This window comes from Marmota marmota, unplaced genomic scaffold (assembly GCF_001458135.2).
Source record: "Marmota marmota marmota unplaced genomic scaffold, marMar, whole genome shotgun sequence".
Lineage (NCBI taxonomy): Eukaryota > Metazoa > Chordata > Mammalia > Rodentia > Sciuridae > Marmota > Marmota marmota.
In genome coordinates, this window is record NW_025999924.1 from 6,536,024 (window position 1) to 6,556,108 (window position 20,085).

The 20,085-nt window shown below is 40.0% G+C and overlaps 1 protein-coding gene across 2 annotated transcripts in view; it reads left to right on the plus strand.

The window, feature by feature from the left end:
• Positions 1–20,085, plus strand: part of Ankrd55 (ankyrin repeat domain 55) — a 95,848-nt gene that overhangs the window by 20,225 nt on the left and 55,538 nt on the right. For both annotated transcript variants that reach the window (XM_015497293.2, XM_048800028.1), the window contains exons 2-5: positions 1,601–1,723; positions 7,327–7,457; positions 11,011–11,120; positions 18,609–18,669. In XM_015497293.2, the coding sequence (XP_015352779.2) occupies positions 1,601–1,723; positions 7,327–7,457; positions 11,011–11,120; positions 18,609–18,669 (425 nt within the window). The remainder of the gene's footprint in view (positions 1–1,600; positions 1,724–7,326; positions 7,458–11,010; positions 11,121–18,608; positions 18,670–20,085) is intronic.

A 20,085-nucleotide genomic window follows, 5' to 3' on the forward strand; every position in this document is an offset into this window, starting at 1 on the left:
AACTCATTATCTTCCTCACTACAACCTGATGTGATAGGGAGTCGTCATCATCATCATCATCTCCATTTTAAAGATAAGAAAACTAAGACCCAGAGAGGGTGACTGACCACATTCACACAGATAGTCAGTACAAGCAGAACTTGTATCCAAATTGGCTCCAGAATTCTCACACTTACCACAAAAGTGGCCCTCAGCCTGAACACCCCTCACCTCCCACTTCCAGCCCCCACACAAACGTACAGGTGAGTCCACTTTTGGAAAAAAAAAAAATACCACGGAAAAATTAGAGCACTACCATCATACTTTAAAAAACAGTGAATCATTTTCAATAACAAGTTGCTCCTGGTACAGGTTAACTGGTTAAAAATCATTAATGAATTCTTAGAAATACTGGGACAGAAACCCAAACCAAAGGTTAGAAACCCTGCCAACTAAAGATCAATTCAAACTGAAAAGCATCTCTGGTATAATGTCCACATTAGGAGAAAAATACAATTTAGAAAAAAAAATAAAAACCACCTTTAATTTCACTCAAATGTTTTCTTCAGACAATGGCTATGCTTGAGGGGAAAAACATGCCTGGGAGAGAGTGCATAGGGGAGCTCAGCATAGCTTCTCACTAGGAGTCTCCTTATTAGAAAAGCTTGCTTCCCAGACCTTCCTGTGCTCCCTGGGGTCAGGCGACCCACGATTCTATTGTCACCTTTGTATTCATTAGTTCAATCATGCACAACAGTATAATACAGGTGGTGACTCAACTCAAAGGAGATGCATACCACCCTATTTCTTCTGGAGCAACCACCTCATAAAACTCCAGGGATGACAGGAAGGGCCTTTCATGAAGGTACAACACTCAGAGATGAAACAGGATTCCAAGGAAATGCGCCAAAAGTGAACAGGTGAATACCAGCAGGAAGCCGTTACCTAGGTCACAGCTGAAGGAGAATGAGAAGGGATGGTTGTCATGGAGCCCAGTGAGAGCTGGCTCTGCAGAGGAAGAACTCCTGGCAGGAGGGACACGGCTACTGCAAGGCACTGGACTGGGCAGGGTGGAGAATTGCCCTATCTTTCTGTCTCTTCTTCCATCCCCACCCGTCTCCTGCCAGTGCCTCCCCTGGACAAGCCAGAGCGTGAGAGGTCTGGGGATAGTCGGTCCTCGGGATGCAGAGCCAGACAGGGAAGCATTCTGAGTGCATCTAAAAGAGAATGAGAAGCACAATGCCTCTCTCAAAGGTGGGTAAACTGAGTCACTGAGAAGCCAAGTAACATGCTTCAGATCAAAAATGAAACACAGAGCCAAGATGAGGGCCCCCTTCCTCCTCTGGTCTTCACTGATTTTGAGAAACCCGAATGCCTGGAAAGAACCACAAAATCTCAAAGAATGTCTAATCCCTCAGTTTCCTTTCCAACATACAGTGGTGTTACACTAGCCCACCTTCCTCCAGAAGTGGTGAAGGTGCCGTGATCAGGATGACTCAGCTGCCTGCCCAGATTCACTAGAAAGGTTTAATGAATCACTCGTGTGGGTGATGATTTAGGTGGTTATTCTTTGAACAAACTCACTCCACACACTAACAGGGTGTCTGTTTGATTCATAAAGGTGACTCATCTGAAGAAGTTGACCTGACCATGGTCTATCAGGCAGCATCTAACGGAGATGTCAATGCTCTGACTGCAGTGATCCGGGAAGACCCCTCTATCCTAGAATGCTGTGACAGCGAAGGTAAGATCTTTACACACTTTAAATCTAGGCTGTTATGTTTTATCCTTTTGAGATGATGTTTTGAGATAATTATGATTTTTAAAATTACTTGTGACAGTACACTTTGGTACTGCAGGATATATTTATTACCTGTGGCTATGTGCAAATATTGCAATATTTCTTTTAAAAAAGGTGTTAGAAAGCTTCAAATTCTTTTACATCATCACTCAGAATAAAGTCAGCTAGTTTATTTCCTTTATCTTCATATGAGTGAGCAAAGCAGAGAGGCCAGATAGTTCTAACAGGGTCATGGAAAGAGTAGGTTACCTTTAGTGGCAATGGATGTTGGAAAAGTGTAACTCTTAGAGAGCAAGGACTTCGGCTTCTGGGAAGAGGGAGTGAATGTGCTTTTCCCTCTATCCTTTCTGGTAAGTACAACTAAAGACCCTGGACATTATAAAACTGTATAAAATCAACATAAGAAAACTCTGGAAGATGGAGAGAAAATGACAGACTGGCTAAGACCTTGGAGCCCAAGGAATGACATGGTGGTAAGTACTCTGGGTTTCCTTTTGCCTGGTACATTCCAGAGTTGGAGTTGAAGAAACTGGCAACCCAGAAATGTCAACAGACACAGACAAAAATGTCCCAACAAAAATTTGCATTTTCTAGCCAAACTACCAGGAAAGAAACAGCTTAGCAAGACAGAAAACTTTTTAGACAATGATGGTTCTATTCCAGCCATCACCCCCCACTCCCCCGCGCCACACACACCCATTGTGACCCCAGGCAACTCACTCTAGCAATGACCAAGTGAGGAGCCTGCACCTCCACTCCCACCTGGCATTCAGGTCCCCCTTCCCTTACCTGCAGTATGATGTCAGAGGGAGGCCTTGTTGAAAGTTAGGACCTCAAACAGCACCCAGTAATAATCAAGAGTCCTCTTCAGATTTCAATGGAAGCCAAGCAGGGAATCTGGATTTATAACCCCACTTTACCATAATGAGATGTCACCCCCTTTTCTTCCTTTCTTTGAGCAGTGTCTAAGGAAGCCTGCTAAAATAGAGTGAATCAAGAATCACATAATATCCAATATACCAATATATGTAAATTATTTGTCCTACTAAGAAACAGGAAGATCTCAAATCAAATGAACAATCAATAAATGCCAATAAATCAAACAATGTTAAGAGGGAACTTTATATACTAAAACAGATACATATGTTAGAAAAGAGAGGAAACCTCAATCATTAATTAATCTAAGCTCTCACTACCACAAGAGCTTAGAAAAAGAAGAGCAAAATGGTTTAAACCCAAAACAAGCAGAAGGAAAAAATAATAAAGAGAAAAGCTGAAACTGAAAACAGAAAAACAGAGAAAATCAGTAAAATAAAGGACTGGTTCTTTGAAAGATAAAGTTGACAAACTTCTAGCAATACTGCCAAACAAAAAGTAGAAGAAGATACAAATTACCACCTTCAGGAATGCAAAATCAGGAGATCACTGCAAACCCTGCCAGACATCTAAATGGAAGAAGGAAATACAACAAACAACTACACACATAAACTTGGCAATTTAGTTAAATGGATCAATTCCTCAAAAAATAACAAACTGGGTGGAAAAATGAAGATTGGATTTGATTAGTGCATGTTCTATGCATGTTTGGAAATATCACACTGAACCTCATTACTATGTACAATTAATATGTGCTAACAAAATTTTCACATAAATTGCCATAATGCAACCAGTAGAAAATTGGTGATTTGAATATTCCTTTGTAAACTCTTTAGGAAATTGAATTTACAATTTTTAATTTCCCCAAAAAGTATATCTTTAGGCCAAGACGGTCTTACTGGAGATATCTACAAACTTCTAAAGAACACTCTGCATCAATTCTACAGAATGTCTTCCATAATACAGAACAAGAGAACAATACAACTTGTCAGTTATATTTATGAGCTAATATTACCTTTGAATCAAAACCAGACAAAGACTATATTTTAAAAAACTCTACAGACCAATAGTTCTCATGAATGTGAATTCAAAACTCCTTAATAAAATCAGGGTAAACTAAATTCAATTATATATGAGAAGAATTATACACAATGATGGGAAGAAGGCAGAGTTCCTAGAGCTATAAGTCTGGCTCAATATTTAAAAGTCATCGTAATCAACCAAGTTAACCAAATAAAGAAGAAAAAGCATGTATTCAGTTCCATTGATACAGAAGAAGCTTTTGACAAAACTTAGTACACATTCATAATTTAAAATCTCAGAAAAATAGGAAGAGATGAGAACTTTCTCAATATGATAAAGATTATCTACAAAGCCAGGTGTGGTTGAATGAGACTGTGTATCAGCTACTTAGGAGGCTGAGGTGGAAGGATAATGATTTCAAAGTTGGGGTGAGAAATGTAGTAAGATCCTGTCTCTTATTTTTTTTAAAAAAATCTACAAAAAAAACCCAGAGCTAATATTTTACTTTGTGGTAAAAGTCAAATGCTTTGATCCCAAAATCAGGAACAAGGCATAAATTTTCACCTCAGGCATGAATGTCCACTTTCACCTCTCATGTCCAGCCTAGTGCAATACAAGCATAAAAAGGCAGTTCAAAAAGTTAATGAAATGAAATAAAAGACACATACATTGAAAAGAAAAATGCAACCCTCATGTATTTGTGAGGTAATTTTTATATGTTCATTGGTTTGTGTTTTCTCTTTTGTGAATTGCTTGTATATATGTGTATGTGTATGACTTTTTTTTCTCTTAGGTTGTTGAATTATTGACTTGTTCTTTATTAACTTTAGCAAATAATCTTTTCTTGGTTTTATAAATTAAAATATCTTCTCCCAATATGTGGCCTTTTCATTTTGTTAATGCTACCTTATATAGAAGGTACCAGAATTTTCTTATGTAGAAATTTTAAATTTGAATATAATTGAATTTAATAAAATATTTCCTGGGCTGGGGCTGTGGCTCAGTGGTAGAGCACTTGACTAGCCTGTGTGAGGCACTGGGTTTAATTCTCAGCACCACATATAAATAAATGAATAAAATAAAGGTCCATCAACATCTAAAAAAATATTTTCCTTGCAGTTTATGATTTTTATATCTTCTTCAGTAAAGTCTTGCCAATCTTGAGGTTAGAAAGATATGAGTCTATATTTTCTTTTATAAATTTGTTAAATTTTGCTTTTCATATTTGGTCTCTAATCCATCTGGACTATGTTAATAATATATGGTATGAAGTCTGGATTTTATTTTAACTTATCCCTCTGTATCACCAGTTGGTCAGCACCATTTATTAAATAATTTTTTTCTTACTGATTTGTATTGTCCCTTAGTCACACACTTAGTTCCTTTGTAGGTTGGAATGTTCCTGAGGCTTACTTTTCTGCTCTGTTGATCTTTTCATTGTTTCAGCAATCAAAACTTTATAATAATTCTTGTCAGTTAATAAGGCAATTTCCCTCCCTTTGTTTTACTTTTAAAGTCCTGGGCATAGGGGGGCTTTTGTTGTTGTTGTTGTTGTTGTTGTTGTAGTTACTTTATTTTTCGAGATAAATTTTAAGATTTTTTTTTCAGGTTTCACAAAAGCTTAGTTGAATTTTTACTGCAATTGCACTAAATTTATAGGTTCAGTTTCATGAAATTTATATTGAGTTTTCCCTTTGTAAACATTGTATATCTTTCCATGTTTAGTTCTTCTTTTATATCATCTAATAAGTTTAATGATTTTGTCCACACATCTTGGTCTTCTTCTGTTAGATCTATTCCTAAGAACCTTAGTTTTTGGTTGCTTGCTTTGTTAGTTTTCCCATTGCTTTTGTTTATAGGAATTCCTTTAATATGTTTTTAATTTTATATACAGCAACAATGACGTACTCTCTTATTTGTTCTATTTTGAGTTTGTATGTTTGTTTTTTGTTTTTGTGTGTGTGTGTATTTTTGTATTATCAATAAGGACAGTCAGGAATGTCAACTTAAAATAAATTTTGGAGTCCATTTGGAAATGAATCTTCCATCAATTCTCTCTAAACCTCAGAGATAACTCAGTAAGATTATCTTAAAATAAGAAATGTTCAGTAATCATTCAGCTATTCATTTGTTAACATCTTCTATGCACTAGGTGTAGTGGTTGTCTCCCAGGATATAGTGATGAGCTCAAGGGATGTGGTTCCTTCCCTTTAGAACTTACAACTCAGAGGATGATTACCCCCAAAAAATGCATACTTACAAAGTTTTAAAAGAGTTATTAAAGAAGAATAAAGGATGATAAGAAGAGCCTGTAACTTGGAGATCTAGTTGGCGGGGTTCTTTAAGGAAATTTATATATAATCTAGGATCTCAAGACAGATAGAGCCGGGTGTGGTGGTACACACCTACAATCCCAGGGACTAGAAGGCTGAGGCAGGAGGTTCACAAGTTCAAGGCCAGTCCTGGCAACTTAGTGAGACCCTGTTGCAACAAAAAATAAAAAGGACCAGAGATGTAGCTCAGTGGCAGAAAGCCCCTGGGTTTGATCCTCAATATTTGGGATAAAAATAAATAAATAAAATCATTAGCCAGACAAGGAATGTAATTTTTTGAAAATAATATTCAGGAATTCTTTAGTTTTATATACTGACTATTTCAGATTCAAAATGCTTCAATAATTTCCTTTTCAACATGTTCTTTTTTGTCCCAGTAGTTATAACTACCACTTGTTGACAGGAACAAGGGAGGAAGGGAGGGAAGAAAGGAAACTCACCACTATTTTAAGACACAGCACTTCATTGCTGTTTCCACCCAGCACAGATGCCTGAAAGAGTTTTGGAAGGGAGAGATTTAGGAAGAAATTGGGTTGCTGGATGCAATCTTTCTGTGAGAACATCCTGGGCTATTCCTGCCCTCAGGGATCTCTGAGGGTCAAAGCTTGCAGTTCATCCAGGGAAGAATCACAATTCACCATGAATCTCGTCAAAAGACATCTGAACAAGTCTGAGTTGGAGGAGGGCCTGTGTCTGGTGTTTGGTTTCTTTTGCTTAAAGGAATGTGAAGCACCTGGATTCCACCTCACCAGCTGGCTGGTTCCAACAGCCCTGCAAAGTTCATCAAAATGTGGAATTTCGTCTCTGTTTTTACTCAGGAAGAAAATATACTTAAAAATCAAATACCGTTGCCTATATTGGTTCTGAAAACAGAGAAGTATTCAGTACAAGTAGATCCTTTTAGTTAAAATTTCTATAACCTAAGGCTGAGATTCCATCACTACCTTCAATAGAAGTATACCTGGCTAAAGCTGCTTTCTACACATTTCCAGATTCTGCATTGTCCAAGCCAAGTCAGGATAAACCTGCCTATTTGATTCCAAATTATGTGGATTCCTGGAACAACAATAAGTAATTTTTCTCATTGTCCTCAAATGTTTTAATCAATTATGCAAAATTACAGAAGACTGAAAAAAAAGTCAGAAAGAATAGTTTACATAAATGTAGCAACAATCTTCTTCATCTCTCTTCAATCCCACACAGTTCAACAGCTGGGTTTGTGTTACAAAGAGCAAAATAGAGAGGCAAATAAAATCTGCTCATTAATTTCATAAGTCAAACATTTTTAAAGGCCGTTGAAATGTCTCATTGCAGGATGTACACCCTTGATGCATGCGGTTTCTGGACGCCAAGTGGACACGGTGAAGCTGCTTCTGAAGATGGGAGCCAACATTAACATGCAGGATGCTTATGGCCGTACAAGTTTATGCCTGGCAACCTACCTGGTATGGACTCGAGTGGGTCAAAGGGACTGAGGAACAGGGTGTGGATTAATGCAATAGAACTTGAAGCTTTACCTTAATCATCTTCAACATTGATATCACCACTTTGAGTTCTTTCATGGATTTAATTCATTTAGGATCCTCCAAATGTTAAGATAAAAGGAATGTTATAGAAGTAATGTCACCGCTCGAGAACATTCCTTTCTGTTTTAACAACATCAGAATCTCTCTTGGGACATTCTGGACACTTCTAAGAACAGTGTCCATAAACAACTCGGAAAAGGTGGTATTGTTTTGAAGATTCAGTTAGCATCTGTGGGGTAGGATTAGTTGAGTGGAGGCTCCAGGCTAAGGAATGTGAGAACTGGGATGAATGAGGGGAGTAGCAAGCAGGGGGTGTACCAGACTTATAAGTGGCAATACAGAGTTCACAGTCAGTGCTCAAGTTAGAGGCTGTGTGATGCCAATTTGAGAGATTTCCGTTCAGCATTTCCCAACATTAGAGCAAGCTTGGTTAAGACTCAATGAAAATCTCCAAACCCTCTCCTCTCAAATCCTCCCTGTGGTTCTTCTGGGAGGCCCCAGGGCTGACCTGAGTCCATGTCAAACAAGTTCTAATCACCATACAGGGGACATCGTTCTTCTTCCTCTCGGACAAGGTACCTAGGAACCTTCATATGACCACTATCTCCTTGCATCTGCTGCCTTTTGCATTTGCTATTGCTGCCTGTTGCTGGTGGTGCTTTCCCTCTGGATGAATTCCATTGAAGGCGCCCTGCTTGAAATAAAACATTTCCCTTCCCCCCCAACATACACCACCCCTTCCTGCCATGATCTAGCATAGATTGCAATGGTGTGTTGCCCAATTCTCAGAGATTTTCTTCTGAACCCAATTTTTCTATGTGCATGCCCTCTTTATCTTGGACTCACAAACAAATCTGGGAAGAATTTTTAAAGTGAGGTCCACAGATCTCTTGTGTCAACATCCCTTGGAGTGTTTTGTCAAATGCAGTTTCCTCTGGTACAACCAAGACCTCCCTGGACTCCAGGAGCAGGATTATGGTGGAAGACAGGGTCTGCACATTGAACAACTTCCTGGAAATTTTTGTGTCCTCTCAAGTTTGAAAAGCACTGCTCTGTGTGTGCCAGCTGATGTCCCAATATCTCAGACAGATGCATGACTCTCTCCCCAGTCCCCTCTCTTCTAGCACATTCCCTAGTACATCTCTTACTACAGAGGTTTTGATATCTGAACTGAGGAAAATGGAAAATTTGGTTGAAGATGTCAAGAAAGGGGCAGAGGTGGTGCCTACAGTTGACTGCCATTAGCCTACAGAATATTGTGGGTAAAACTGTATTTGTTTTGAAATTCTAAAATTCAAAATTTCCAATTTCTTTGGCTGAGCTGCTATGCAAGGCCTGAAGGAAGGAAGTACTACTCTAGACAGTGAATTATGAGGGGCACCCACCCTTGAAACCTAGAAAGGTAACACCTAAGTACCTATGCATGGTCTCTGTATGACTCCCCAGGGCATGTCCTCTCCCTGGCCCTGCTGAAAGGAGGTGTCTTGGGAGTACACCATGAAGTCTACCACCCATTCCTAGCAATGTTCCAATTCAAGTATTAAAGAGAAACTTGGCAAAGTTTCAGCTCCAAACTCAGTATACAAAATAAACATATAGGTGTGTAACCTTGGACAAACCACTTCACCTCTCTTGTGCCACTTTCCTCATTTGTAAAGTGTAGCAAAACAATAACCTAGGTTTATCATAAATGAAGGAGAAGTTCACATGAAATCAGCACATACTAGGTACAAAACTCATTTGTTAGTTCAGAATAGTGACAAAGGTTTCAGATATATTCAATGGTGTTCTGATTTTTTATTTTTTTAAAGAACGAAAACCACACAAACACACACACACACACACACAAAATCACACACACACAGTTCCAGGAAATATTGCAAAATGATTTTTTTAAAAAACTGTTTCAAATCTTACCCAAAAAAAGATCTGCTTTTCAAAAACTGTAAATGTTAGGCAACCCTAAAATTTGTCCAGCATGCCTTTCTTTTGGATCTTCTGATCTTTTTTCCTCCTTCTAATTAGAGAACTTGATGACTTAGACATTAGCCACTAATAACAGATTGAATGTATTAGTAAATTCTGAGTCAAAACTGACGATACCAGAAAAAATGTTTGCTTCTACTTAAGACTTACATAATATTGGTCCATTCTATAGTACCATATTCAGTATTATAACAGGACTTTGGGTGTGCTTTTGTTGACAGATATTTCCCAGACTTTTCAAAACCAAAAGGTTCTTTTCTTATCATTGTCTTCCTTCTTCTTCATGCATTCATTAATATTTTGGGTTTTTATGATTCCACTATTGTGATGTTAAGGGGGAAATTCTTCAATTATCTTTATCGTCTAAGAAATCTTAAAGCTTAATTACACAAGAATGAAGGAAGCTAGGAAGCTTGCTTCTGAACAAAAGAGAGAGTTGTCACATTTTTTCTTCATAATAATAGTTTCATCTACTTATTAGTCTACTTATAACCCAAGTGGTTCTAGATAAATGTAGGTCTTCATACTCCTCAGCATGAAGCTAACCCTGGTTATCAAAGGTTTAACTCAGTTAAAGTAATATGGAGAGAGAGAGAGAGAGAGAGAGAGAGAGAGAGAGAGGGAGGACTAGCCTAGGATGACTCCTGAGATGGGAGAGAGTGAGAAAATGACCCAGCTGTGTTGGCCAAGCAGGGGACAAGCATGTGATGTAGCAATACAAGGTCTCCATCTGTACAATTAGTAGACAGCAGGGAGTTCCCACAGCGTCTTGGGGAACTCACTGGTGAGTGAAACAGCAATGAGGAGCCCTTGGCAAGTGCTGAAGAGACTCCCCTATTTAGGGATTCAGGCTGTCAGCATCTGAGTCCCAGCCATTGGAGTGGGATTCGGGTTAGGCTTTTGGGCACTGAGGGGGTGAGTAGAAGAAGCAAGATGCTATCTGTGTGGTTACTAGAAAAGGAAACTGGACTAGTGGACCAAGGCCTATTTATCAGACATAGATAAACTGGGATGAAGAATGGAGGCTGAGACTCAAAAATGGTAGAAGTCCAGTTGTTAGAATTGAAACACGACATCCAAGTCAGACCATTGGCAAGCATGATCAGGAGTCACGCCCACAGAATGAGAGCCCCAGGCTGGCTCATTACCCTCATCACATGCTACCTGTGGCCCTAGGAACTGGTGCAACCTGAGCATATCAGTGTAACATCGGTGAATGACTCCGGAAATGGGGAGGAGGAGGCAAAGGAGAGAGTCTAGAATCAGTCTGCATCTGATGGGGTAAAGGGCAGAAAGCTTGGGAATTTTTACTTCAAGACCTTCAGATTTCTATTGAGGTGTTTAAGTTGGAGTCGTGGTCTTTAACTACTACAAGTCAAATACACCTTTAGCCAAACCAAAGAAGGGGGGAAACGTAGAGAAAGCCTGTTGGCATATGTTATGGGAGTTTGTGTTATATAATGACGTGGTTGCTCCTGCATTTCAGGGTTGGCTGGAAGGCTGTGTAAGTCTGCTCAGAAATGGTGCCAAGCACAATATTCCAGATAAAAATGGCCGTTTGCCACTGCATGCTGCCACTGCAGAGCCAGATGTGAGGTAAGCAGCCAGGTTCAGAGGACACACAAGTTGGGAGGGATCCAACTAGCCTTAGAAACTCATCTAATCATCTAGTCCATCTATCCACTATAGCTGATAATAACAAAACCCATCCTTTTTTTTTTAAGTGGAAACAGACAAGGGTGCAACAAAATACCCTGGAATAATCTTCAATTCTAATGTTATTCTTTCCCCTCCTCCTCTGTTAAAACCTTGTGTTCCTAGATTTTGATTTAAGAAGATATTGCTATTTGACATCATTAGAATTCATGTTTTTATTCATTCAAAATTAGTCAGGCAATTATTAATTGAAAAACTATTTACTGAGCACTTATTATGGACCAAAGATGGCTCTAGTCCCTCACAGACCCATAGGAAGCAAGACAGAGTCTCTGACTTTCCAGAGCCGACAGTCTATTAAAGGAATTCATTGGCATACTGATAAAGAAAGGAATGAAATAATACCTAATAATGAAAGGAATGAGATAATTTCTAATAATGACAAGTGCTTTGAAGAAAGTCAAGCAGGGTAAATGAGCTCTGACTGAGCAGAAAGGTTAACGTCCAAACTGAGTCTAGTGCATGTACAGCAGTTGTAAGGAAGCAGCAATGAAGCCTGAGACAGGGAGGCCAGGGGGCTAGAAGGAAGACCAGAAGTGTGTGTTCCTGGAAGCCATATGAAGAGACAGACTTCGAAGAAAGGGGATGATGAAGAAGGCCACATTAAGACACCAAGGAAAAAGGTTTGTCTGGACCAGAGGTAGCTTCCTCATTCCTCTGTGTCTAATTGGCCTCTGTCCCCATTCTTTTGAAACCGCCCCCCACCCCCCCTCCCCCCCGCCACTGGCAACAGCATTTCCTACTAGGGAATAGTAACACTGCGGGCTCTTCCTTCGCCTCTGCTGTACGAAACATGCCTCTGACAGGAATCTAGCATTCCCCAGTCCTAAGCCACAGGCCAACACCACAGCCACAGGGAGTGTATTCTGCATGCCTCATCCTCCACACCAGTGTCCAGAACCAAAACCTAAAGCTCTGCAGAGCTGCAGAGAACCAGGCCTTAACCTTCCAGGCTGAGAGACAACAAGGTTCTTCATTTCAATTACTTTAACAGTAATGTAAAAAGGGCCTGGGAATTTCCAGGACTATCCCCAAGACTTTCCTGTTATTATCTTGGACTATATCCAGAAACAACAGAAACTAGGATTTACCCAAAACCCAACAAAGCAAGGAAATTTAGAGAAGAAATAGCAAGCCCAGACAGCCAACAATCAATAAATATCCAATGTAAGGAAGGGGATGACTCTGTTTTGATTAATTTAGGGGAAAAAGATAAAAACAAGAGTGCCTTTTTTAGACAACCCACACAAATATTTAGTCACAAAATTATACTGTTTTTCCAAGCATGGTCTTTAGAAAATAAGTTTAAGATCTACCTTTTAATATAATTTTGCCTCAATTTACCGCACTTACATGCCTTTCTCAGAATTATCACTTTAAAATCTACTAAAATCTATTAACTATTCCTAGAAGAAAAAAGCCTACTTAATAGTACAGCTATTGTAACAAACCCCAAAACTTCGACCTTTTAACACTATGAAAATTTATTTCTCTTCTTGGACGTGTAATGGCTCTGTGTGGATGCTCCTGGATGGTGGGTTGTTTCCCTCCACATGAAGATCAGGGACCCAAGCCTCCCCTGTCACCTGGCTCCGCATCCTCTAAGATTGCAGAATACTCTCCTCTCGGTCTTCTGTGAGCGGGAAAGAGGAGTAAGGAGAAGCCTCATTTATTGCTGTAAAACCTTTAGCTGCAAATGACACAATTCACTTCTTTTCACATTTTACTAAGAGGAACAAGTCATTCAAACGTACCTGGGTGTAATGAGCTTCAGGGAATGCAGTGCCTAGCCAGGAATTGACTTTCCATCTGTAATTCTCATCTATGAAGGGGGAGATGGGTTTTGGTGACAAGTTAGCTGACTCTGCCATCACCCCATTGCACATGAGGGCTGAACTAAGCCTGGTCCGTCAAAATCATATTTGAGGTCAATTAGGCCAATCAATCAGGTTTATCCTCTGCAATCACTGCAGTAATAATCTGAGTCCACTTCCTCTTTGGTGGACCTCTGTGTCTATTTCTTACAATGACCAAAATTGCCTCTGGAAACTCCAGGATTTACATTTATATTGCTATAACTGGGAAAGCAGAATTGCAGCTTCCCCTCCTCTTAAGAGTGTACCTAATGACACAGCCACCACTCTTGGATGAATTGAAGAAAACAAAAAATTCCCCATGTGCTGATGACATAGTTATATTATCCTAAAGGGACACTTGGTTCTGAAAGATAAAATCCAGCTTTAGTTATGATACTACCAGCTGCCTTAACTAATAAAACCCAGAAGTTGAGATTAACTATTCCAAAACCAAAATCATTATTTCTAATAACTGTTCTCCAAAAATTAATTGGGTTAAACTCTAACAACCCCTATAGCAAATCAACCAGTTAAATTACCTACAGAACATTTGGAAACCACCTTGCCTTAAAGGAATTACATTGCTAAAAATTAGATATTTTATGGTAGTTTTGTTGAGAAATTTTATGGTCATGGCAGGTTTTAATAACATTTGCATTAAATGTTTAAAGTAGAAAGTACCCAAGCCATCCTCTCTGCAGAGCTGGCTATAGCCACCATTTGAGTATCAGCATAAACTTAGAATTGTTTTCTGAGAAAAAAAGAAATGGTACAGGACTGGGGTTGTAGCTCAGTGGAAGAGCACTTACCTAGCATGTGTGAGGCACTAGGTTTGATTCTCAGTACCACATACAAATTAAAAAAAAAAAAAAAAAGGCTCACCAACAACTAAAATTATATACTGAAAAATAAAAGAAGAAATGGTTCAGCTTGTAGGTACTTCATAATCCTACAACCAAAATGAGGAAGGCAGAAACCTTCTATTAGGTCAAGTGAGTCTGCAAGACCTTAGGCCATCTTGACTGACCACTTAAGTGTACAAGTCTGTACTTAATTTATGACAATAAGGAGGAGGTAGAGAAAGATGACTGGTTAATACCATGCCATGAGCAACATTCTAAGTGCTTTCTATACTCTTCCTCATTTGATCTTTACCACTCCTCGATGCAGTAGGAAACATTTCTATCACCATTTCATAGATGAGGAAACTGAGGCAGGCACAGGAAAGCTAATTAATTGCCCACTGCATGTGTGAAGATAACCTGCCCAATGGGTGTGCTGTGCTCCTGGGACTTGTTACTATGGAACTTGTAGAATTTATTATGACCATATTTTGCAATAAGCACTTGGCCTTATAAGAAACAGCCTTACTGGCTCATTGTCAGGACATATTTTATTCATTACAGCATCTAAAAAATCCTATACAAGAAACCACAAGGAAAAAATATTCTACTAAAGGAGGAATTTATGTGCTTCTCCAGAGAAATTATTTTTATTATATGGACACTGAATTATGATTGTGTTTTTTTTTCTATGTTTAGAATATTGAAACCCCAATTTGAGTTTCACCCCTGGCTGTAGGACTATAGATTACGTCTTTATTCTGCCCTTGTTTTCTTTTTGTCTTCTTTCTTCACTTTTCTTGTTTTACTCCATGTAACTGAAAGCCACTTAAAAGCTCGTTGGGTTGAGGTCAAGGGTAACCAGGAGTCAGACATTCCTCTCTTGCCAATCATTTTATCCTGAGCGATTTAATGTATCATGGCTAAATAAGCTTTATTTTCTAGAAAGTAGGCAGAATGTAACCCTTACCTTATAGGAAACCAGGGAGAAGTAACTAAGAAAAATGTACAGAAACTGCTGAAAACAGCCTCCAGTACACTGCCATGTTCAGAAAGTATTGGTGATGATGAGGAGGGTGATGATATTGATGATATGGATGACAATAATGATGATGAAGATGATCATGATGATGATAATGGAAAGAAATACCACAGATCATCAGTAAAGAATGGAACCCTTTTAACTGCCACTCTACCGGCTCCTACCCTGACCTTCACCTTGGACTTTCACATGGTCCACAAAAAATATGTACCTATACATAGATCTGTGTACGTGCAGTCCCACATCCCAGTGTATGCACACACATTGACTGCAAAAGATGTTGGAGTATTGTCTTGCCCTGGGGACATGGACTGCTGCTACATTTCAGACCCAATGAATATTAAATTCAACCATTCAACTCCCCAAAACCTCTTTTGCTTCCTTTGTTAGTGCAGATACATCTGCATTTTCCTCCTAACAGTAAGCATGCATGGCCTTGTACAAAGTGTTTATATTGGTTTCAAAATCTGCTGACCCTTAGAATTCCAAACAGCAAGCTCCTACTTGGCACTCGCTGGAAGTTATTCAAAGGGAAGCTTCAAACCAATGCTGCCTATAAACAAGTCAGAGGGACACTTCAATTAGCCTTCTGCCTGCAGAGGTTCTCTGATGGAAACAACCCTGTCCTAAATCAATCAGTCCTGTCCATATCCTTAGCTGAATTCCACTGCAAAGGAAATTGAAGCAGAAACAGGGATAGGTGGTTTATAATTATGACAAGAAGGCACATTGGGTTGATAAAAGCAAAAAAGCACAGGTTTCAGATCATAAGTCCCCTTGCTGCTTTGGACCCTCTGCTTTCTCAGCAGGTCCAAGTTTTTTGCCTTTCAGCTCCCCAGGACTTTTCTTGCTCCCTTGGCCGGGACATTCAGAGGGTGCCTGTGTGAAAGAGGGGGCATGATCATTAAGACAAAGCTCCAAAGAGAACAGAGTTGTGTTTGTACAATGCTGCACATGCTAGTGTTGGAAGGCAAGCAGCAATTTCCTCTGAAAGCAGCCACAGGATTCTCTGAAGGCCTTTTTCATGGTCTCTATGGTTACCAGCAGGTTCTACCACCTCCCTCCCCCCTCCCCCAGTCCAGCAGCTCTGCCTCTTTTCAACACTCTTGACTACAGCCAGAGGGAGGAAGGAAATCATTTCCTTGGGGTCCTGTTCTCTAGTTACCAAGTGATGTGCCCTAACCTGAGGCAGACCAGTCTTTTCATTACAGCATGCTCTCACATCCTGCTCCAGGGGCTGGAAGGGGAGACCACTGGCATAAAAACCATTTCCCCCAATCATCCCTGGGCTAGCTAGCACCAGGGAGCCTGAGGGGCTGGCAAAACAGAAACTTTTACAGAAGTAATTGCCCATAGGATGCTTCTAGCTGATACCCTTACCCCTATGAATTACCTAACGGTGACCAGGGAGTACCTAGAAAAGACAGGCTAAGAGCTTTTAAAAATAGTAATCATTATAATAGAACGTACAGTGGCACATAAAAGCTATTCTAAGTGCTTTTCATAACTTAAGTCATAGCAAATTTTTAGGCATTGATACTATTTTATAGATAAGAAAACATAGTTTTTCTCCATTTTTGCAGATAAGAAAATGTGGGCCTTAAGAGTTTGCCCAAGGTCCCTGATGGTTGGCAGGGACCAAAGATTCTGACAGGCAGGTTAAGCTGGCCCCACCTCTATGCTCTTGTCACTCACATACTGAAGATCAAGCCTGCTGTCTTAGAGATCAAGAGCAAGTGGGAGTTTGAAGTGGTGCTAATGAGAATCATGGGCAAAGATACTCCTGGTCACCATAGCACAAAATGGGAGCTCTGGGAAAACAAGACAAAGAGGTCTGCAAGCCATCTGGTAATTACAATTGATGTGAGCAAGTTCTTGCAGATTACCTTCATAACACAGAGTAGCAAGGAAGCACACACCTAGCTTCTGGTTCAGGCAGGATCACCAAGGCATCCTGTAGTGGCCTTAACAAGTTATGTGGGCCTCAAGTTCTTTGCTTTCATAAAGTGAGTAAGAGAGAGAAAGAGAGAGAGAGAGAAAAAAAAAGAGAGAGAGAGAGAGAGAATGGAGATTGTTACCAGTTAAGCCCTGGCCCCCATGCATAAGCAGCCATATGGGATCATTCCACCTGTGTGTGGCTTTATTCTCTACACTCCTGATGTTATGCTCTCTGTTGTACACATGAGGATACAGAAGCTCAGAGGTCACTCAACAGTGAGGCCAGAATTAAATCTCATAGCCTCTTGGCTCCTCACAAATGACCAGGATTAGACTAGATTCCAACTATAGACTTCCTGACTATTTCACCCCCACAACAAATAACAAGAATTCCATTCCCATTTATCACATTTACTGTGAAGGCAATATGATTAGTCCATCTGTTTTTTTATTGTGAGTAGCAATTTAATAGGTAGGTCTTTAGATGTCATCTAAGATGAGAGATAATAAAAACTGGATTGAAGAAGAGACTAAACAGGGCTGGGTATATAGCTCAGTTGGTAGAGTCCTTGCCTTGCATGCACAAGGCCCTGGGTTTGATCCCCAGCACCAAAGGAAAAAAAAAAAAAAAGGAAAAGATAGAAAGAGACTAAACAATTTTACTTTTCAAAAATAATTTTTTCAAAATAACTTTGAATATCTTTTATAGGCTACCCATACATTATTCTTCATCCTCTTGACGGTGTCCATTGACTAACTCATTCAGTACCTTTCTCAATGGTTTCCAAACTTGAATGTTTCCAGAATATTCTGAACCACTTTTTAATTTTTTTAATTTTTTTTATTATTATTTTTAAAATTTTATTTATTTATTTATTTTAGCTACACATGACATTACAATGATCTTGGCAATCTGAACCACTTTTTTAAACTGTAGAAGCTAAACTTCTCCCAGATCTATGGGGTTAGAAACCCTGTGTACAGAGTCCAGGCATCTGTGGTTTTAAAAATTTCCCCTGGTTATTCTGAAACAGTCCAAAGCTCAAACTTCAAGGGTTAAGAGTTCCAGAAATAACACTTTCTGTTTTCCAGGCATTCTCTTGATGCTTTATGCATATTAATTCATGTACTCCTCATACTGAGCTGTAAAATGGGTATTTATTGCCCCTCATCACAGAGGAAGAAGCCTATACAAAACGGTTAATAATTTGCCTGGAGTCACTGAGCTAAATAGTGGCAGGGTTCAGGAAGGGGCAAACTAAATGCTGACTACCTCCCAGCATAATCTATGCATCTAAAAAGCACGACATATAGATAGCCAGGAGTGAAGCAGTTTTGAAAGTCCTGGGTGAATATATGTGAAATTAATAGAGTAAGCACTGGATGATTTGGGTTCTTGAAATGCATGCCTAGGTGACATAAAGTGGGCCTGGGGAATAAGTTGAACCTGAAGACTCATCTTCTCCATCCCCTTCCAGGGACACCAAATGGGGAGAAGGAGGGAGAAGAAGGGGGATTCTTCTCAGGTGTCTTCTTACTTACTACACTGCTTTCTCTTCTCAGATAAGTGGAAAGACCCTCATCTTCATTTGTAGACCTGCAACTGTCTATATGTCTAATGTCATGTTTTTAAACCAATTCTAAAAGCCCTGTGACTCTTCTCTTGAGCCCCTTCTGTTTTTCCTTACAGACTCTTGACAGTCCTGCTGCAGCAGTCCAACCCCAGTGAGATCAATCACCAGGACAATGAGGTGAGTCACCTTCAGGCCACAGGTGGCCCATTTGCCTGCCAGGGTGGAGGGAAGGGCTTTTCTGAACCCTGGTTCTTCCTCTCACAAAGGAGGAAATGGAGCACATTTTTGTGTTCCTACTCTGAAAGGGTAGGTGTCTCCATTGTTAATTCTCAGGAGGAAATGTGGGTGTGAGTAGTTCTAACAGGGAAGGGCTTTATTGCATTAAGTACATTAGCATTAATCATATGACTGAAATTTTGTAATTTCCCTCTGGACATTGAGAAATAAATACTGCTCTCTCTCCTGTCTTCTCGAGTCCCTGAAACTTAGATGACAAATGATGGCTCCAGATGTGTTCTCTCTGAGCGAAAGAGGACAGAGAGTGAGTCATTCCAGGCTACCTACTCCAGAGACCACATAATTAATCTCAGTGATCTTGCAAAGGCAATATCATGGAAAGCTTCCCAAAAGTGGGATGCCCGCACCCCTCTGCCCTTGAGTAAAGTTCTTAAGAGAAGGTGGGTCGGACACTACATAGCTGCCCTGGAATAGCTTAGGTCTTGTTATGTATCCGTAACACTTTTAAAAAGCAGCATTGATTTTCACTAGTTGGCCCAATTTAACAAGCTTCTTAAAACCAATTTAAATACCTGGTGTTTGGTGGAATTTCTTTATAAATTTGTGCTTGGTTTGGCTGCACTTCCCCAAGAAGTTCTGGTAGTATTAAGAAGGCTTTAAAACATTAAAAATGCATTTACACAAGGTGCCACACTACATTGTTTTTCAAGAAAGCCACTGGCCAGACAATAGGGTGGGGGTGGAGCCCCCCAAGAGTTTCCTCGTGGACTGGACCTCCGTCTGTTTAGAGCCTTTTGGTGAAAGGCCTCCTCCTGACCAGCATTAATGACCACAGCAAAAAGCCCCTGCTTGCAGCCTGGGTCTGAGGTTGGACGCCTCCCTGTCTCAGATCACACAACGCTTTCACTCCCCAAATGTTCAGTGGTTTGAAGCCAAACCTCAGAGGACAGAAGATTGCACTGTTTTAAACTTCTGCTTTAAAAATGAGAACCAGGGATGAGACAGTCCCCCTGATCACTCTCTGCCCATGGTATGAAAGCAGGACACTTGAGTGGTCAGCAGATCGGGAACTTCTATATCTGAGGCCAGTTACCAAACACTTCCTCCACCTCCAGTCCCGGCTGTCACCCGCCTACCATGATTCTTATTTAGGAAGGTGACCAGTCATCCATACCCTAAAGCTAAAGTCCACTTACAGACTTCCAACACTGTCCACCCCTCAATTGAACTACGGCCCCTCAGCAAGGCACAGTTCTTATTTCTCCCCACCCTGGGAGGCTCTAGGCTGGTGAACAATGATAGCAGAAGCAGATCTCTTGAAGAATACTCATTGTAATACCTTGCAGATAAAAGGTG